Genomic DNA, 21,699 nt, shown 5'->3' with positions numbered 1-21,699 from the left:
ACCTGACATCTCCTCTTTAGAACTGCATTACTCTTTGCTTATATGTCAGTCTTTGAACAACCCCATTAGCCTTTAGTCAGACTAAAATCCACAATTTTTCTTTCCAAATCAAAGGTAGAATCAAATAAAGAAGATTTATTTTTTTTTTAATCTGCTATTGTCCAGGGGCTTGTACTTGAAACAATTTACTTCGGGAGAGAATTTGTGTGATTTTTTTCTCAGGCACTAGGAAAATCTGAGAAACTTGTTACTGTTTGTGTTCACAGCATCCATCGCTCTCCTGAAGAGTGATGCTTTACTGCAGCCAGCCAGTTATTGCCTCCTGGAAGGAAGCAGTTATTGCTTCTCATCCCCTGCCCCTGGAAAACTCAAGCTCATTCTCCATCTTTTATATTCTGAGAGAGCTGCTGTTCCCTTCTACAGCTACCTTATACATCAGCATTTGATCAGTCTTTAACACAACTACCCAAACCCCTCCTCTCCCTCTAAAATTAACATTTCTCTTTCCAGCTCCCAATTGCTACAGACCACCATTGCTCAATGGTTTTCCCCAGCTATTTCTAAACATCTTAAAGTCCTGTGACTTTGAGAGATGCCATGATTGTGAGAGAGGCTTAGGTTTCTCACAGAACGCTCTTTTTTCCAATGCCAGCTTTTTTAGACATGCTCTCAACCACAAAGCACAGCCTTCTACTCGGTTACAGCAGCTGTTTTTTGCAAGTCTGCATGTTTCTGTGAAGGATTCAGGGAAATTCTCCTTATTCAGGTCTCCTCTTTATTCACATGAGCTGCCTAAAACTAATGAATCAGAGCTGAATGTTCTCACAGTTCTAGGTCAGCTGAGGAAGACACTGTCTGTATTTAACAGAACACTCCCTCAGACTTGGCAACTTTTCAAGCAAGTCAGTGATGTCCCACATGACACAACCAGCAGTTACCTTTCATTCTGAATCCTCTCTGGCTAACACACTTCTGTGTAGTTAGCCCAGACAGGAATTATAAAGGTTTGTGGGCTTGCAGAAAAAGAACATCCTGAGCAATGATATTTGAAATTATCATCCTCACTGATATCTGAAATCCAGCTGTTAATTTGCTTCTTTTCCCCTAGGACTAGAGTGACTTTCTGGTCTTAGAGGGGACACATACCTTATTCAAGAAATCTGTTCTCACCTTGCCATTTATTTCACTGTGGTTTGCTCTGTTCAGAATGTGGCTTTGAGTCATCCTTCCAAAAGTTCAGGATAGTTTTCCAGTGAGCTCCTCAGAAACTTGCTTTGATGCCGGTTTTGGCAGTCAGCTCTCGTCACATATTTCATTTGTTACTTTAGACGTAAGTCCCCGTCCAAACCAGCCCAAGAGCAAAGAAGAGGAACAGCCTCCAAATATGGTCAGAGCTAAGCCAGTTTCTGGAGTAGTTTAACACATGGGCGTGGGTAAGAATGAAGAGAACTGGAACAAGTTTTAAATAATGCTCTAAATAGACTGCGGTGAAGTGTTCAGCACTTAAAACTGAACAGAAAATCCTGAAACAGATAAAAGAATAACCATGAGCCTGTCAGCAAAAGTAACTGTGGTGATCAACTCCAGCAATAAAATTCTGCTTAAACTCTCTGAAATCATATCCATTGAAACAAAGGTTAAGCAAAAGACCCTTATTGAGTATTTGGTTAATAAAGAGCTAATAAAGTTTATACCATTAAACATAACAGATGAGGTTTTTTCCAAAGCAATTATACTGGACAGTTATAATAAAAATACTTACCAGAAAAATTACTCTTTGGTATCCACCAACTGAATCTTAATTCAGATCACAAAATTATTTTGCTTTTAATTATGAGTATTTAATTTCTCCCCCCTATTGATGGATGTTCCTTTCATCGGTCTCTCAACTTCAAATTCACACTCTTTCACAGTACTCTCTGTGTGGATTATGAGGCCAATTACAAGAGGGTTTCTAATAGCAGCCACATTAATCAAGTGAAATGTTACATGCATTGTAGCCAAATATAATCTGGCCACTAAGAAAAAATAATCATAAAAGTTTTTAAATCTGAAAATATATGAAAATAGGAAATTTTCTATCTGATCCTGGACACATAAACAAGCCTGGTACTCATGTGCCAGTGGTATAAACACCAAAAGGCCAATTCCACATCTCACAAAGCATCCGCGTTTTGTAACTTGGTCCTTACAAGCACCCAGCACCCACAGCAAAGATTCCCACTCTCTTGTCCTTGAGTTATTAAGAAAAAAAATCAAATTTGATGTGATCCTGTTGGATAAAGGAGTGCCTGAAGCTGGTGCCCAAATCGAGCTGCACTGCAGTTCAACACAAAGGCTTGTACAAATTTTTAGGAAAACCTTACTTCTCCCAGAGCTCACTTTTAACTTTTACAACAGAGTCTATCAGATACTCTGGCTTTGTGTACTTTGAAAAAGAGTAATTTGAAGTCTCACAATATATCCTTACCATTTAAAATACATAATTGTGGTAGCTTTTGAATCATAACTATAAAATATTGGAGCAAATATCTATGAAGGAATTAAACTATAAATTGCATAAACACTTCAAATTGTTTCTTGTTATAGAAGTTTAATTGTTTAGTTTAAAATAGCATGTAAAAACTCCTTAAAAATTGCATATTTAAAATGCTTATCCAAATGCAATTGCTATGCACAAGGCAAGAATTTTCTTTTAAAAAAACCCTGACATTTTGTATTTTGTGCTTCAGTGTTCCTTAAAAATAAGAACTAAGTAATCTACAATTAGCAAACTATAAGCATATTTAAGCTATGAATTATAAGTTAATGAAATAAGCTGCTTTAATAGGAAAACATTTTATTAGGAAATGGAAAATACTCATAGCTGGAGAGTCAGCAGTTGCTTTTAAAGGATGCAATTAAGCTGCCATTATTTTGGCAAAGCTCTGGTCTCAAAGAGGCAGATTTTCCTAATGCATTGTAGAAGTCCTTGGCAAATTACACAATATTCATTAAATTTAAATGGAGACCCTTGATGTCTTTGTGACATGATGTCCCAGGGAGTCAATTTTCAAGGAATTCATAATGTGAGCAGCAAGTTATCGGAGAAGGAGACATTCAGCACCTCAGAAGGCCCCAGATGAATGATTTAGAGGAGGAGATACGACACATTTTGGCCACTCCACAATATCCTGAGCCAGACACCCACTTCAAGTAACAGCAGAGGAAACCTGGCCAGCCACATGCTGCATACCCCAGAATTCCTCAGACACTTCCTAACTTTCCTAGGAATGGGGTTTGTCCCTGAATTAAATACCAAGTGTCAGCAGGGCTGAAAAAGCAGAAGTGACAGAGCTGCTTCTGCCCAACACCTGTCCCACACCTACAACTTTGAGAATTCATCCCTCTGCTAAACTCCCACTTTTGGGGGGGTTTTATCCTGCCAATAATCTTGTCAGTAAAGGATGCTGTGTTACCTCCTCCTGTAACAAACAGAACAAGGCACATATAGGCAAATAGATTCCTTAAAATCAGACTCCTTGCCCTACTAGCTTTTTCTGCTTGTTGGGTTTTTTTGGATCCCAGCAATGTCATCTCCTCAGTGTTCCTTCTACTCATTCCCTGCATGTCACACGGCAGACACTGTTTGGGCTGAAAAAAACAAAATACATCCCACAAAGTTTCTCCCCTTTTTAGTATTCAGCTTCATTTAAACGTTGCATGGCCCTAAAACCTTTTTAAGCTGCTTACTTTTAAAGTATAAACACGTCAGTGTTTAGCCACGGAGGGTACTTTTCTGTCCTAAATCATCATCCACTTATCAAAGACCGATCTACATTACTAAATGCTGTAAAAACACATTATAAATACATTGCAATAATCTCCATGTAATAGCCACTGGCTTCCAGCACTGAATATACTGATATTTATATAAACATTACACAATCAATGCCCCACAGTTTCCAGGTTGGGCTGCAGTCAGTCTGGTAGCCTTCTCTCAAAATTACTTAATAAATAGCACAGAAAAGCTTCCTTTTAGTAGATAGTCCTATTCCAATCTCTTCTAAAATAGCACCATTACAAAACAATCCAACAAAATAATCCAACTTTTAATTCATTAATCCAGAAAAAGAGATGAGGTTTTTTATCATCATTATTTATAACTTTACAAACATGCCCAGTGTTACACAAAAGGGCAGCGTATCCCAAGTGAGCTGCAGCCAGAACTTGCACAACACTCTCATAAAAACAAATTAAAATAGGGAAATGAAATCCTGATTTTTACTCTCTGTGGTTCCATAAAAAAATAACTTCAATGAGTGCAACTGGAGAGAGAACTATCCTAAATGTCCTTCTAGTTTACATCTAATTTCAATGGTTCTTTAACTGCAAAACTATACTTAAAATATCCTTGAAAACCGTTATTAGGGGGTTGAGATGGTTCATAATGAAAACTCCACAGACAACTTCATGCTGGGGAAACTGGAAGCTGTTCCATCGAGTTGGGTTCTCATATCATCAGTAGGATTGCAGCTAGTGTCAGCTAACAAACATTATGCCTCTGAGGGAGGGAAATGGTGTGGCTCCCTTTTCAAATGGGCACAGGAGCTGAGATTAGTTCCCAGATGTGAATTACAGAGGGAAACTGGTATTAACAGGCAGTGTGGTGCTTTCTGAAACATGCCTTCCCCTCTTGCCCTCATTCCTCAGCTCTCACACACCAGGACAGTTGCAAAATCCGTGAGCCATGGGGAGACACAGCTGATGGAATCTGCACACCACCACCGGAGGAAGTCCATGGGCAGCTCACAAACCGGCTGTGATTTCCCATAACCACATTTCACGGACACCTCTAAGAGAAGAACCCTAAGCTTTTTAAGTCCATAGATATATTGACAAAGGACCAAAGTATTGACAAAAGACTTGCTCACACAGCAAATGAACTGTGAGGGACGGAATCACATCCCTGTGGAATTCAAAACTTAAAGAAACTGGGTGGAAGATTCACAATGTTCTTCTCCCAAACCACGACAGTTGTCCATACCTCCTCAATCTCCTCAATCCAGAAAACCAGCTGTTGTCAGGGGACAGATTTTGCTGTTCTGCTGCTCCATGGAAGAGGAGAAAAATTTGTGGGAGCATTGAAAAAAATACTTCTGGGCGATGGGGGAGGATGCTCCCATTTTCTGTCATTCTGGTTGGGCTTTTATTCTGTCAAGTATTAAGAGAAATATTTGTCATATTTTCCATATCAGAATTTGCACAGTGTTTGTTCTCATGCTAAATGCTGTTCTGGCCTGCAGTGCCAAAGATCTCCTAGTAATATTTACACAGCCAAGGCATCAGAGGAATAGTGCATTTAAAGGGATTGCAGATACCATACTAAAAAACCCATAGAGATTAGGACATTTAAGAATACATAATTTTTTTCACTAATTCTAAGTTCTGGACACTACTGAAGAGATTTCCCTTAACGGCTACCCTGCAAACATCTGGGATATTCATTTAGAACTATCCCTAAGGAAATACCAGTCTTCTGTGGTCTGAGAGCCTTAACACTGTGGAGTTTAAGAGTCACATGCTTTGCATAACACAGATTAATGTCACAATTCAATAAATACTGCGGTACTGCATTGTGGTGCTTTATTAGTGTTAGACATGCAATATTTATTTAATGAACAGAAATTAAAATATTAAGATAACATTTTAATAAAATTAAAGGATCTGAAGTTGCAATAATGGAACAAAAATAAAGCTTTTCATGCATTCTAAGTTTATAGTTCTCACAAGTGCATATAGTTATGATCTGTACCATTATTAAATGTAGACAAACTACCATTGATTGCACAAGACAAAATAAAACCCTTACGTTATAAGTAATGTTCCTATCTTTTACAAACTTCCTATACAACCTGGATCTTCAGCTTTTTTATAATACATTTGAATACAAGACATCTGGAAGCTTCTAAGATGAATAGGAATGGCTCGACCACTTGTAACATACAGTGGCTTCTTCAATGTAGAAATTATAAAAGATAAAGCAAATGCCCACCATGCTTTAGGAGACTGTGACCTTTTCAACAAAACAAATCTCAAACCCCTTCACAAACAGATTAAAGTGCTACCTATTGCATATTAAATACTTCCAGTGACTGTATGGAAATTTTTAAGTTATAAATCCCTGAATATAGGGTTTCCTACCGAAAGTGCTGACAGACCCTTAAATGTAGCATCATGAATACAGCATAATCCTTCAGCAAGTACTTCAAAGAAGGGGAAGTTAGTCAACATGCTCTAAAGCCACCATTGTAAAAGCCCAGCTAACGCCTCTAACCTATCTACAACAGCAATGGTACAAAAAGAGCAGAAAAGCATGAGCTCACTTTGCATACTTGATCTAGGACAACAATCTTTCTTTAAAGCTGGAAGTGTAAATAAACCCCCAGTGCAGCAGTAAACACATTAAGACAGCAGCTCTGTTTGTTTTAAGATGCATCTAAGAAAGGGCATCCTGTACAGAAAGAAATGCAGGCTAGTATCTAATGAGCACGATTTTCATCAGGTCCCCGAGTCATGAAACCTTTCTAAATACAAGGCAACATTTCCACAGCTGGAAAATTACAAATAGTTCTTGACACAGAGCCAACAGCAATAAATGCAGTTATAATCTAGGAAGAATGCTACATTCATTAGGAGGTGGAAAACCAAGCTAAATGTAAAATACAGCAGCAAGAGGTAACATACATAAATATTAAACATCCTTCTTGAATGGCAGAAAGTTTATATTTCTGACTTACAACATTAAAGTATGGCCTTCATATTTGTCCTTTTAAGTAAGCAAAATACATGGCTATGAGCAGAGCTGTTCCAAAGGATAATTTTAAAGGATAGTTCATGCATGGATGAACTCTGATGCTAATCTATGAGAGAAAATATCAAAATAATATGGAGATGTTCAAAAATTTCATCCCTGTATTTTAAAGGGCGAGAAAGACTGACCACAAGTGGCAAGTTTTTATGGGTTTAAAATGAACTGGAAGAAAGTCTATGATTTAATCCTACAGGGGAAAAAAAAAAACAAACAACTTTCTTTGTTTTCAACATTAACCACTCTGCATGAAACTTTTCTTTTGAAAGTTGCATGGTTCAACAAATACATGTGGGGTGAAGATGCTTTTTAAAAATAATCTCAAAATATAGGTAAAGCCTAAAATTTTCTTTCTAAGCAGAAAATGATCTTTTAAGAATTGCTCCAAAAGCAGCATGTATTTTTACCCATAAAGTATAAAAAGTATCTTCATAGTTGTTAATGTCCCATTCTGCCTCTCTCAGTAACTTTACCTTTTTCTAAATTGCATTTGTTGTTCTCTCCTCTTTCTTGACAAATTGTTAAAAACAAAAGGTGCTTTTATTCACTTAGAGATCAGATAAAGACTAGATAGCACATTCAAAGCTTCACTAAATTTCTTCACTAATGCACAAAAATTGATCTTTTCGCTACCTTTAATCTGCTTATCGTTCTCGGTATGCAAATATGTCAAATGATCTGCTTTTAGTCAATTATGCAGTTTGATATTCTACATTTACATTCTAAAAGAAGTGATTTCAGAGGTGCTAAATATAGTTGAGTTTCATTTTAATAATTATAAGTTGGCTTGCATGTGAGGAGTCATTGGAGCACATTCCCTGGTTAGTGCAGTTTTTAATCCTCACTGGTGTGGATGATTTAAGCACTGTGGATACTAGAGATGGTCTCATACCAGTTAGCTGAAAATGAGTGTGGAATTCAAAACAATTGCAGAACATTTCCCCACCAACGACATGAGAAAACCGCTGGCTTCGGCCAAGCATTTGAAAATGTTTAAGAACTTTTATGGAAATACTGAGTAACTGAAATACATCTTGGTGTAATTAAAAAATGAAAATCTGATTGAGTGTAAACCCCAACTTCCAACAGCAAGCGTACCATAAACTAGAACACAACCTTTGGCACTTTGAATGGATTACTACAGATCTACAGTCATCGAGACCTTAAGTGGGTCAAAAGGACATTCACGTGGTTTCTGAGGTACCAAACTTGATACATCCTTAGGCTGACAAAAGAGAGACTGCCTGGTGTGGGATGGATTTCTGCACTGCAAAACACAAATGCAGAGCTCTACAGCTGGGCAAGGTTGGATCTCTCAGGATCCATCCAGGCACAGGGATTCACACTAACGGATCCCACTGGTGGGTTGAGAACTCTGGCTGCACACATTTTAGAGACAGGGCTAAATGAGGATGGGAGGTAGTTGCTAAATAAAAGAAGAAAATAAAGGAGAAAAAGCCACAAATAAGTAAATGAAATCTGAGAATATTTGTACAAAGAAGGTTTTTTGTAACTGGAATAATTCTGTGCTGTCCTACAATACTAGTGATGTCAAAAGCAGTCAGACAGAACTTTCTCAACCCTTCCACATATAAGGATTCAAGATATTACCAATTTCTGCAGTCTTAAAAATGAAAATATATTAAAATCTTTTATAAAAACAATGAAAAAATTGGAATTTAATTTCGAGCTTTTTTGGTCACCTCAGCAGCAGCCATGTCATGGTGCTGTAAAAAAACCCAACAGATCAGGTGCAGAAAGAGAGGAAAAGACAATTATCTTAAATCCAAATCAAAAATATTCTCTGTACATGTTTTAATTAACATTTTACTGTCTCACAGCAACAGAAAATCCAGGTAAGACTCTTAATAAGGAAATCAAAATTAAAATAAACTCATGTTAATATTTTGAGGGTTCTCCTACAGTATTTTCCCATTATACCTTCATCACTAGATTTTTCCAATTCATTGAATAACAGATACCTTTTTCAAACATCATTTTACAAACAATTATTAAATGACTAGGAAGATATTTACTACATTCTTCTTTCATTGCCTCAATGAAACTGACTTTTAGAACTATTTACATGGAATAAGGATATTTTTAATGAAAAGCCTAAGTACTCTATATGTGTTTAAGCAACATGGCCCATTTCTAAAGACATATACTTTGTTGTCATAAGATTTAAAAAGTTAAGACACATAGATCATGTAAAACTCAACTTTAAATTGATTTATCGTGTCTATTTAAGTCAGCCTCTCCATTTCTGCTACGTTTTCATCGCAGTAGACTTTGACAGAACAAAAGCATTAATTTCTTTATTCTATACTTGAGTTCTCCAGTTGTTCCTCTGACTCTGTGAACACTGTTCAAAGCACTTTTAATACACAAAAAGGCATGCAGTAACTTATACAAAAAGATCCTCAACCTTATGTCATGAGCTCACTACCAAAGTTCACACATCATACACAAAATTCAGCATTTAAATGTAAAATAACTGGTTCCAGCATGTGCCATGACAGAAATGGCATGGTTTGGGTTTTTTTTTACATTGTTATATAAAAAGCACATTGTATAGAATACAGCATTTTCTCTGCAAGGATTGTGCATCACTGTTTTCCTCTAATATTGGCAGAACTACATTCCATTGCCACAAACCACACTCAGGTTTAGCAGAGTACTACACTGGATTGAAAACAGTGGTCTTGATGGCATGCTGTAAAAAAAGAATCAATATATTTGCCTAATACCAATAATCATTCAAGAGAACATTCATAACAGCACAGGCTTCCCAGCTGAAACTGCCACATGGTGAACACTAAGCTATTACATAAACTGCATGGACATATTTATTATGTATTATTAACTCTATTTAAGTATTCTGTACCTAAAAGTGTTTTAAAAAACAAAAAGTTGCCAAGGTAACCTAAGACAAAACAATGTTTGGCAGCCTCTGCTAGTGTCTGGATTAAAAAAAAAAAAAGAAAAAGGAAAAAACCCACGACATTGCCTTTGTCCATTTTCCTGGGATTTCTTAGGAGAAAAAGAATAAAGAGAAGTCAAAACATTTAAGTGTGATCTCCTTCCACTAATGCGTTCAGCAGGAAGTACCCTGGAGTATCTCAGCTCTTGGAAAACTTGCCAGCTTTGCGAGAAGGTTCGTATGGCACTCTGAGGATACTGGGGGTCTCCTCCATCACTCTCACCAGGAGATTGTCAATGTAATCCTCCAGCTCACGGATGTGGCTGTCCTTCTTCTTGAGCTGCTCCTTGTGTTTCACCAGCTCCTGCAGAACCTCCTCATAAGTGAGGTTTCGGTATCCTGCAGTGGCATCAAAAGGATTTCCTTCCTGCAGGTGAAGTGTAGAAAAACACCTGGTTTTATTAAGCAGTTCAATGTTCCCCAAAAATTGATTGGTTGTTGCTTTTTAGGTTTCTCATGTGAGAAACATAAAAACATGTCTCTTGACATGAGAAGCAATTTCTTTCAGCAACACCTCTGTCTGCTGCAGTGCTTTTCCCTCCCACACCCCCACTGGAGCAGACAACTGGAGATGGGCCCATGGATGAATGTTTTTCCCACTCTTGTCATCTCAGAAAAAAATCTCAGGTGGACACACAGTCAGTGTGTCAGTTAGTGACCACAGCAACAGCTGGCATTTTGGGAAAACGATCACCTTAATTATAGAATGACAAGAGAAGAGTCCTGAGAATTCAATTCTTACTGTAACTTCTCTAAGTCTTTGCCTCTGGAGAACATCACAGCAAAGCACTTACTCAGCTCTAAATGACATCAGCCCTCATCTGTCTTTCATATTCATATTTTTAGTTACCAGTGGTTCTCCAGGCCTTGGCTTCTTAATCACATAATAAAACTTTCAATTTTAAATTGCAGGTGAAGGTAAAAGGTTGTATCTTACTTGCACCAGAGTTCAAGGCAGAAATAAATGTGTACTTATAAAAGACCTTGCTTTCTTTAGGGCAGGAGAGACCTAGAATTAAGCACTAGGGAAAACAGAATTGTTTCTGTAATGACTTCTGATGACTCACTAAGTGCAGGTATTAGCAGAGATGGACAAATTAGTCATCTTAAAAAGGACAGCATGTGAACCAAAAGACAATAAACTTGAATGTCTTCTTTTGTGTTGGTTTATAAAAGTATCAGCACTGTTAGACATGTTAAGGAGTATGCGTCATCTCATTCAGAAATTAAAACTTTTAGAAGATAAGGAACCTAAAAAATCCTGCACTTCTAACAGGGCACACAAAACAGCTTTTGTTTACAGCCAAAGCATGTCATTAAAAATTATAAAGCTTGCACAGCTAAGAAGCACATCACATAATAGTCACACTCATTTCTTTTCCATGACCCATTCTTTTCTTTCCATACAGCTCCATATTTGCACATTGGCATATGTCAAGCCATTAAAATTTGCAGCTGGCCGAAGTTTTCAAAGGAACCTGACTAAAAGTGATGGTGCCCTGCAAAGAGGCTGAAGTGTGACAGATCAGCCTCTCTCCATCAATTATAGTAGCTCTCAAAAATACGTGCTTTTAAGAGTTTCTCTCTGCACTTGAGACATTTCATGTCGCATTTATGGATGCATATTCAGTACTTTACAAGTACCAAGTAAAAAGATTGTAAGAAATCAGTAACTCCCGCTATATTATAACGGCTTACCTGATGAAATTTATAAATTGGTTAGTAATCGATTTTCAACAAGTATAGAAGAGAAAATAACTTCACTTTGTGGTCATATTTTTAGCATATTTTCTTCTACAAGAAGGAAGTAAACTTTCTCTTTATTAAATTCTATTCTCTTTACCAAATTTTTGTACACACTAGAGAAAATATCATTAACACTTACATGCCTGAAATATAGGGTTTGTCTAATTTTCTGTTTTGGGAAAGGAACAGGAATTATGGTGCAATGATCACTTTAATTATGCAATCATGTTTACTGGAAAATTGTGTGTAATATAAATGCTTTAAAGATGTCCTATCATATACATGCTCCACACATCTTGGGGGTGGATAACCTATCACATTAATTATGCAAGAAAATTCTAGCTGAAGTATGCTAGTATTTAGAAATTAATATTAGGAAAATTAAAAATTAGGAAGAGTGGTATGTCCAGCTTGAGCCAAAATGTGATATTTAAATGCATAAGGAACATTTCTTTACAAAATTTACTTTATTATTTCTTTACAAAAATAGATACCACAGTTTTAATGCATAACAATAATCTTATCATCAATTATTAAGGGGAAAAAAATATTCTAAACAAGCCATGCAAAGAATGATTGTCTCAGCTACAAAACCCTGTTGGGGTACACACTGCCAGCCAGAGGAAACAACGTTAGATAAAATGAAGGGCTGGAAATCCCTGATCATTTCTTCATTGTTCTAATGAGGAATTCTGCTCTGGGAATATCATCTAAGCTACTTTCACATCTTTTGTCCTACTTACTTCATCTTCCTTTCAGCTCTTAATTAGGCCTTAAAGAGTTCATGCTGCCCTTTCAACTGGCTACTGCTCCCATTTAAACACTGCTTTCAGAGACAGGTGTTGGCATCAGAGGAGAAGACATACAAACATAATTACTAAATAATATGCACAAGGAAGAAATATAATAACTTGGTGAGGGCTATTATTACAGAATCTAATAATAAATTACTTCAAACACTCTAGAAAGCAATCCTGAATATTTAAAAAGAAATTCAAATGGTTTCATTCAAAACTACGGTTGAGATAGAATTTCTTGCCCACCTAATTTGTATTTTGCATTAAATGAGCACCACCTCATAATCCTACAACTGACATTTAGGATGGCTGGTATTCCAAAAGAAAAACCATCAAGGATTTCTTTTATCACCTTTAAATCCTTTAAATAAAACAATTCACATCTAATTTCTTAAAAGAATTAAATCGATGCTTTTACCAGCAATAAATTACATGATTTGCAGTAGTACATTTGCAAGCACACAGAAACTGTAATTATGGTTACTTTATAGACAATGGCTGCTAAGTTAAATCAATTTTTTGATGTCTCTTTTTGTCAGAGATTAAGTAACTGCCTGGTAGAATTCAGTTTACTATCTGATCAAAGGCAGCCTTCAAATACTCTGACATCTCCCACCAGCTACTTACATTATAAAAACTTGGGCATTTACAATAACATCAAATGTTATTACAAAACATTTACATAAACCAGCAGAAAACAAACAGTACAAAGTCATATTTGCTTGTGAAACTTGTTTTCTATATATTTTAGAGATTGAAAACAAACCCACTTTTAAAGATGCCATCTATTCACAGCACAAATTCTAGTAAGACCACATTTTCCTTCAAACAAAGACACTGCCCAGGCAATCTGTGGATTTTTTTTTTGTCTTTTCTTAGTACACAATTCATTCTCAGTACTTTTAGAAACAAGAGCATTTTGAATAACACCTTCTCGTATCTCTATGTTTTAGTGTTTTCATCTGCTCATTTATTACGTGTATTATTAATCCTACCATATATCAGGTCATAATTTCACTTTTTATCTGCCTTCTGAAGACTTCCTCAATTCTCTGACTATAATGGTGGTAAACTCCTGTCTGGTCACTTAATACATCACTGCCTAATGCAGAGTTCCTCATCTGACCATTATTTCTCTAGAGTCATCTAGAGTCACTTTTTTTTTACTTTACAAAGAACTAAATATTTCCTTCTTAGTAATATCACAGCTAATCTCCATACTGAGAAAAACTCTCTTTATTTACAAATTTATATTAAGCCTGTGCTTTTCCATTTGGGTTTTCTGGATATATTAAAAAAAAACCCAAAACCCACCCCCCTCCCCCCCCCAAAAAAACCCCTCCCAACATTTCCATGTAAGAGGTTGAAAAATAATAAAAGCTTATAAACTTATCCAAGTTGGCATTTATTGATGGCTTTCCATAACATTTCATAACTCACCGTTTTTTTCCTGAGATCCTCAATGCCAGAAGGATTCACATTAAAACTGTGGGAAAAAAAAATACCAAACAAATATTAGCAGTGCACACTTATTTGACCAAAACATGTCCTAAAACACGGAATTAGACACACAGCTACAAAGTATTTAATTATGGTTTATTTTCTTGATCTGTTAAACTTAAGAAAATATTAGAAATTAAAGGAAATTTTAATATATTCTTTGTTTACAATTCTTCACATTTTTCACGGGGTTTTTTGTCATAAAATTTGAATAGCTAATTAAGAAAGGCAAGAAAGGCTATTATGGATTTGGCTTCCTTATCTCTCCTCTTATCTCTAGACTTAGCTTGAGCTTCTAAGCATGGAGTGCTACTTTAAATGAAATATCCTAGAAACAGGTCCCTGGGATGAGACTGATAAAAAGCAACAACCAAACCCTACAGACTAACACGAATTCTCAGCTTTCATGGCAGCTCCTAGAGGACAAAGTTCCTGCAGAAATTCCAGTGAGAACGCCAGCTTAGGGCTAAAAGGCAATCTTCTGTCAGCTACATTTATTTTGTACTTCAAATCGAGTAAATAATCTATTATTTTATAAACCAAGTGATTATTGTGCATATGCAGAAAGCAAAGTTCTTTCATAATGCTGTTGACACGGATAAAAACTGCCACTGTCTAAATGTCAGGCTTAAGAAAGTGTCCATTCAGGCTGGTGTAATTATTAGCAAGTATCTTCAAAAATCAGTAATGCTGTGTTCTTATGTACTTGCTACAGCAAGTAGGGAAAACATTCTCTGAAAATGTGAAAATCTGGATATGGCTCACAAATACTATTTAATCGGTAGCACCACAGCAGACACATTCTTTCACATCACAGAATCTGTCTTTTTAGACTGCATATACTGGCTTTGAGGGTGACATGTGACTGAGAGCTACAAAATTTTATTTTTTTTTTTACTTCTATAGACTTTATTATTATTATTATTATTAGGGAACATGTATTTTGTGACTGTTTACCACTCTGTTATCTGAATTTATAAGCCACATATTTCGTAGTGTAAAAGGAGAAGGGTAAAAATTCATGAACTAAAAATACATAAAATAAAAACGACATTTTTCTGTAAAGAATATTTTTATTTATTTTAAAATTTCTTTTTTTCAACTTTTTTTTTTTTTTTCCAGTCCGTACAGGATTTTTAATTGCCAAAGCAGGCAAACTTCTGCTTATACAAGAAGTTCTGTAAACCATCTGCGGGCTAAAAGTATTTGACAGAGACTGGATTGGAGGAACAGTCACAACCAGAAACCAGAGGTGTCTGAGGAATCACGCCTGGCTAATTCCCACTCTACCTGTTTGTCACAGCGATCCCCAGCAGTCTGCCCCGTTTCCCTGAGACCCCTTTTGAATGAGGGGCCTTTTCGGTGGGGTATTGTCCAGCCAGCCAAAGGCTGGGTCCCTTCCCTCCCAGCCTCCTTTCAGCCTCTCACTGATGTGTCAAACTCATGATGAACTCGCTCCATTCACGGCTGCCTTCCGTGATCCCAGCACAAAAACACCCGAGTGAACTGAACTGGATCGAATTAGCTCGGTGAAAACCAAGAATGTCTCTATTTAACCAAGTGTGGCGTTAATTTGGGATATCTTTCTTTTGGGACTGTTTCCTCGTGTTAGACAAGATATAGAATAATGCGGCCTGACTGCTCAACTGGGCGACTTTCTGAGAGGTTAAAAAAGCAGGATCTTTCACTGCCTTTGAATGACTTTATAGTTTCTGTGAAATAAGTTCTGGGATTCTTTCTCGTAGTGGCAGCTTAAAATGAAAGCAGCAGTCCTGACTCTGAGAAGCTGCGTTTCAAAATTAAAAGTATAAATCACTGGCAATATGGACTAGTTGTTTGGGGGTTTTTTAAGCAGGAAAAAACCTGCAATCGTTTCTGTAAAATTGTGGACATCATAACTGCAATTACAGAAGAGAACATCTGCGTATTTTGCAAGAAGAAATTTGAATACGCTTGCAAAAAAAAAAAAAAAAAAAAAAAAAAAAAGAAAAGCTACTAAAATATTCCCCAATAAAAAATCCAAATGCCACGAACACTCATACTTTAAGGAGATTTGTAGAAAATATCCTGCTTCTCCAGGAAGAAACAGGTGCTGAGATTGAATATAATAACATTTTCCTAAATCAAAGTGTCTGCTAAGTAAGGTGGGAGCTGCTCAGCCTTGCTGAGCCCTGCAAGGTTTCCTGCCAGTGCTCCCAGCCCGAGGTGAGCGTGAGCAGATGCAGATCCCCATCACTGAGCCCCTATTTCACTGTCTGAGGAGCAGGGAACACCTCAAAAGAAAACCCTGTCAAATTATGAATGCAAACAGTTGCTGGAGTTGTCTGTTTGGTGCGTTGAAAGTCACGAGAGCATTTTTTTTTTTCGTTTAAATTTCATCACAATAACAGACCCCTAAAGTTACCACCTCACTTGATTACTGGCAATAATTATATAAAACAGGCCTCTAGGACTGCAGCCCACACTGTACAAGCATCACAGGCTTCTTTTGAGCAGCCCTTCTCTTGACTTCCTAAAAGCTTTCTGAAATCATTGACCCAATTATAAAAAAATAACATTGTTTTCTCCTGCGTTACAGCCAGTTCACAGTGATAGTATTAGTTACAATCCAGTCTCTGGGGTTTTTTCCCAGGGTTTGATAAACTGGCAGGGAACTCCTGCTATGGAAGAAGTTCACATGTTCACAGCTTGGGAAAAAGTATCTTTTTGGATTTTTGCAGGGGTTTTTTGAGTGAGGCTTACTGTGAACAGTGATTGTGAAAAACTGACACTGTGGGATTCTGTAATTATTATTTTTCGACTAGGCCCAAACTAAATTTGTCCAGTTTACAAGTAAAAAAGATATTTCTTTTCTAACAAATGGACTTTTCATGTGCCTTACGTACCTCCAGATGATGCCTCACGCTGATTTTTAACAGTTTGGCTCTTACAAGCAATAAACTTTCATTCTCTCAGATCAACCTCAAGACAGGAGCTACTAAAGGGGAGGCAAATCCTACCAGCACAGATTAAAAATCAGCTGCTGCAGGATCATGGAAGGGACACTGAGGTCCCCAAGCTGCACATCACCCCTACCCTTCTCTGGGCAGAACAGACTTCTCCAATCCAGCACAACAATTAATCCTGTCCCTCATTTCACTCATCTGGGAATTCAATTTGTGTCCTTGACAGTTACTTTATAGAACAGACATTTTTACCAGATTAAATCATATCCATAATTTTATGGGTCCATATTATTTTACAGCTTTGGATATAACTTTCTTTTTACATTTTTTCTTGAATAGTAAAGTTTGTTTGAATTTCTGGGGTTTTATTAGCTTAGATTTCAATTTTAGCTCATCTGAGACGAGAATCCTTTTCTATCACCCTGCTCCTGAGGGGAGAAAGTGATGAGAAATAAAAAATAGTATAAACTAATAATGGAGGCAGATATACTGCAGTGCTGATTCTGTAGAGCGGTTTGGGTTACTAAATTTCATAATCATAGCAAGTATAATATTTTGTATTTATTGTTATTTTTTCTATTTTAAAATATTTCATTAGAAATACATGAGACAGGGTTTTTTGATAACATAATGGCAATTAAATATTCCATTCCATGTTGATAATTTACAGTTTGTATAGGAAGAACACAGTGGAGTTGAGTTCAGGATGTGTCACAAGCTCAAGTTTATGACTGCATCTTATAATTTTGATGTGGAAGTTTAATAGTAGTTAAAAATTCAAACATCAGGTCTAGCGTCTGCTTAATTATTTAGCTTCTGAATGCCTAGAGATTAAAACGATCTTCATCAAATCTTTTCTATAACTGATTTAAACATCTTAGTGCCATTTAGTCTGATAACATAATGAATGGGAATCAGACTCCTAAATTATGTTCCATGGAAAGAGTATTTTCTTAAGGAGAAAAAGCTTTTTACTGATCTTTTGCTATTTGTATTAGTTATATGATAGTAGTGTATACTGTTAGAAATTAAAATGAGGATATTTACATTAATCATTACTATTCAAAACTATTAAAATTTATGTTACTTAACATTCTGTAAAATATCCATTATACCAATGGGCTAAGTGTGAGCTTTCAGTTTCTTTCCTTCAATAAGGAATGTCTGCATACAGGTAATTAGCAAAGCTCTACCACATTCATTTTTCATTAGAGTTGAAATTCCTATTCCTATCCTACTTCTTGGTTTTTGGACTGATTCTTACTGCAGTACTTACGCATTTTTCTTTGGATTCTCACAACATACATCAAAATCTTGAAATATTAGGATGCCATTTAGGTTATTACTATTGCATTAGGAAAAAAAATAAAAGAAATGAATAAAATCAGATACAGTTAATGAAATTCAGAAACTTAGCCTTCCATAGAATATTGTCAGCCTGCTGTGCCTGGCAATGCAGCGCTCACTTTATATTCTGAGAAGGAACAACTGTCTTTTCTGGCAGCTAAAACAAGTATAGAATAAGCATATTACCATTTATTTTACAATTAGATTCTGGGGAACATCACTTAAGACACTTCAGTGTATAAATTGTTCTGATGTCAAGCCATGTTCCATGGCCTTTGCAGCTTGGATAACCCCAGGAGGACACAAAAAGAGGATCAGGTTTTGTGGCTATCACTGCCTTTTCTTGATTAGTTAAGAGTTTTAAGTATATAAACATTTCTCCTTTTACTAGGAGTTGTGCTATAGCAAAAAAGTTCTTTTCTCAAGAGAACACTAAAGAACTGTTAGGCTAAAAGTTGTGCCAGCATCTCCACTGGAAGACCCTATTATTAGAGATCTCTAAGTCAACAACAAACAAACAAATCAAACAATGCTAAAATTACATTTTATACTGAAACTTACAGATCCATTTTTGAATAATTAAAAGAGCAGAACTAATCCTTAACTCTCATAATGAAGGAGGAAAAAAAAAAGGACATTGCTTTTACATAGTTTCTGAATTTATTAATAAAGAAACAATAGAACAAATTATTCTTTTTTAAAATAAAATAGAACAGGCAGTGCATTTTCCCTTGGGAAAGATAATATGCCTTATGTATCCTCTCAAAAAAGATTTCACATGCCCTAATGTGCACCAAGAGACAGTGAAAGCTTGAAAAAAATCTTGTCATGCAGCCAGCAGGATGAACTTTGCTAACAGTATTCCTAAAACAGTCAACTAATTAGGAGTGACTGATTGCTGGTGAGGAGCCTGCAAAAGTCAAGATTAATACCAAGTATTTCTACAATATCCCTCAAAGAACTGATTGCTCCAGCCCTCTTTAGTCATTCCCAAATGCTGTGACCACTGCTTTGTAGGAGCTTTGCAAAAGATTTCATTATTCTCTTATCACATGCAGTGATCTTTTAAATCAGATGATAACAATCCTGGCAGGACAGACCAAGGATCTCTGCATGACTTCTGCTTGTTTTGTAATTTCTCTTTATATCTCATGTACCAGCAATGTATTTCTCTTGTTGAAATAATGTCCCACTGACAGCTTTACCACACCGAATTAACAAATATTAACTGTCTAGAGTACAATTAAAGCACTGTCATAGTCCATCAATATTCTGACTAGACTGCAGATCACGGTTGACTAAAGTTTAGTCAAATTTCAGTGGAGAACTAAAAAAGAAATTATTCAAACCAAGAAAAGCAATGCACAAGCACATTGTTCTTAAAATAAGACATGCTAACGCTGATAGAGGAAAGAAAATTCTGAAAATACCATAGTTCACCTGATGTCATTTTTTAACTAACTGAGAAATAAATGTGCAAAAATGTCTTAATGGACTTTATTGCCTTAGCAAGCACAGCAATATCTGGAGAGTAAAATTTCTGAAAAAGGCATGTGCAAAGTAGAAAGAGTGAATTGCATTGTACACTGGATTTCCTATTTGGCAGAGAAACACACAACCACTACTGTCCTTTGCTCTCATCAGGCAACTTTTGGGGTTCATTCCAATGGAGCTGTTGCCAGCAACTCTGCAAGATTGAAACCATTTAACAGTGACTTTGATTATGTTGAAGTTATTGCACTAATAACTCGCCCTCAGTGTGGTTTGGGATAACAAGTTTTACTTTAGAGCTTCAGCTGACTCGAGACAGGCACTGCTCTACTGTCACAGCTCAAGTGACAAGCAGGAACCCAGAGGAACACCAGGATATTGCAAAAGCTTCTTTAACCACCTGACCATCACACATTCAAAACATTAATGTCTGCCGAAATGTAGCAGACATCAGCTGTTCTTCAGATCTAACAATTCAATATGATCCAAACATATCACTGTTATCAAAAACCTCCTGTTTTCATGGCACCTCCCTCATTTTTTAACAAATCAAATAATGACCATATCCAAATGCAGAGGCACTGCTTATTTCAAACATTGCCTTCATAGGAGAAACAAAACTGCAGTTCCTGATTTGTTTGAAACACGTGACATTGAGGCAGCTCCAACAGCCACGTGTGATGAAGGTGAGAGCCTCAAGAAAACCACCACATTCAGAAATTAGAAGCAGAAATATGTAAAAGAGTTGAAGGATTGGGTTGGTGGTTTTTTTTCCTTTCTGAGTTGCAAATTTGAAAAACTGCTGAGGCACTAAGAGAATAGAGAAAAAGAAATGAAGTAATATTTTCATAATTTATACTCCAGTTCACCTGTGATTGATATTATAAATATGAGCACTATTAGTAATTGTTACAGTGATTCCTGGTAAGACACAACTTTCTTTCTCCTCCACTATTCCATCTTGTTTAGAATGTAACATAGTTATTGCCACAGTTTGAGATAAAGTGTCATCCCTATGTAGACACAAGCTTTATCTTCTTTTCTCTGAAGTATAACAATAGTTAGGTCAAGGAAATGCTACTTTAGAAGGGTTTTTTTTAATGCCTCTCTCCATTCATGTATACATATATGTGTATATACAGACACAGACATTATTTATGTATTATGTACACGTATTTTTTATATGTATGGATATAAAATGTCTAGTAGAAAGCTCCCGAACACTTACCAATCTAGTTTCCCAGATCTGGAATTCGATCTGACTAGTTACAACCTGTCAGCTTTAAATATTGGACTATTTGTCTCCCTGTGTCCAGTGCCTAAGATCTTGTTAATTACCTAAGCTCCCTTTCTGTAGGTCTTGTTAATTACCCGTCTCCTGTCTCAGAGGACCTTGTTAATAACTTGTACAATCTCTCTAAAAAGGTCCTAATAACACATTAAAATTAAAGATGCTTTTCTTTTAGCACTTGTCAAGTGGTGTAAATTGAGAAATTTTCACATCCGTTTATTAGCCTGTAGCGTAGTGTCATGTATTTTCCTAAACAAAAACAATTTCAGAAAAACGATGCACAAGCTTTGGTTATGGCACAAAACAATCTTTGTTTTCCAGGAGCACCCTCAGTTTCTTTAACTGTGTTCAACACAAAAGCCACGTGGCTTATGACTGCAAATTAACCTCCTGAGAGCCACGACAATAGTAGTAATTGTAAGAATGAGTGCAATTTAAGGCAGTATTAGGTAAAAGTTTCAAAACAGTGCATTAAGAAGTACAAAACCGAAATTATTATTGGTAAATCCTGGCTTAGAACACTAGATACTGTTTGCTTAAAAATTCTTCATTGGCTGGATGATACGAAAGCTCTGGAATGAACAGATTCTGTAATATTTGCAAAACCAGCATTTTTTGTTTCACTGTGAGACTCCTGCATTTTTAAATTATCAAAGAACCAGCTCATAAATATCTCTACTATGCCAACAACAGACAAAGGAACCCCCAGTCTTAACACTCACATAGCACTGCAATATCATGCCTATAAA

General features: G+C 36.3%; 1 protein-coding gene across 1 annotated transcript in view; it reads right to left on the bottom strand.

Annotated features, from left to right (window-relative positions):
* Positions 1 to 5,603: 5,603 nt before the first annotated feature.
* The window catches only part of RAB11FIP2 (RAB11 family interacting protein 2), a 32,327-nt gene continuing 16,231 nt past the window's right edge, over positions 5,604 to 21,699 (bottom strand). Inside the window, exons 4-5 of the mRNA XM_066323508.1 lie at positions 13,817 to 13,862; positions 5,604 to 10,200 (exon numbers count right to left, since the gene is read on the bottom strand). Coding sequence (XP_066179605.1) covers positions 9,973 to 10,200; positions 13,817 to 13,862 — 274 coding nt within the window. The 3' untranslated portion in view covers positions 5,604 to 9,972. The remainder of the gene's footprint in view (positions 10,201 to 13,816; positions 13,863 to 21,699) is intronic.

Source organism: Sylvia atricapilla, chromosome 8, assembly GCF_009819655.1.
Source record: "Sylvia atricapilla isolate bSylAtr1 chromosome 8, bSylAtr1.pri, whole genome shotgun sequence".
Lineage (NCBI taxonomy): Eukaryota > Metazoa > Chordata > Aves > Passeriformes > Sylviidae > Sylvia > Sylvia atricapilla.
The sequence above is the reverse complement of the archived record's forward strand: the minus strand, read 5'-3'. Positions and strand labels throughout refer to the sequence as shown.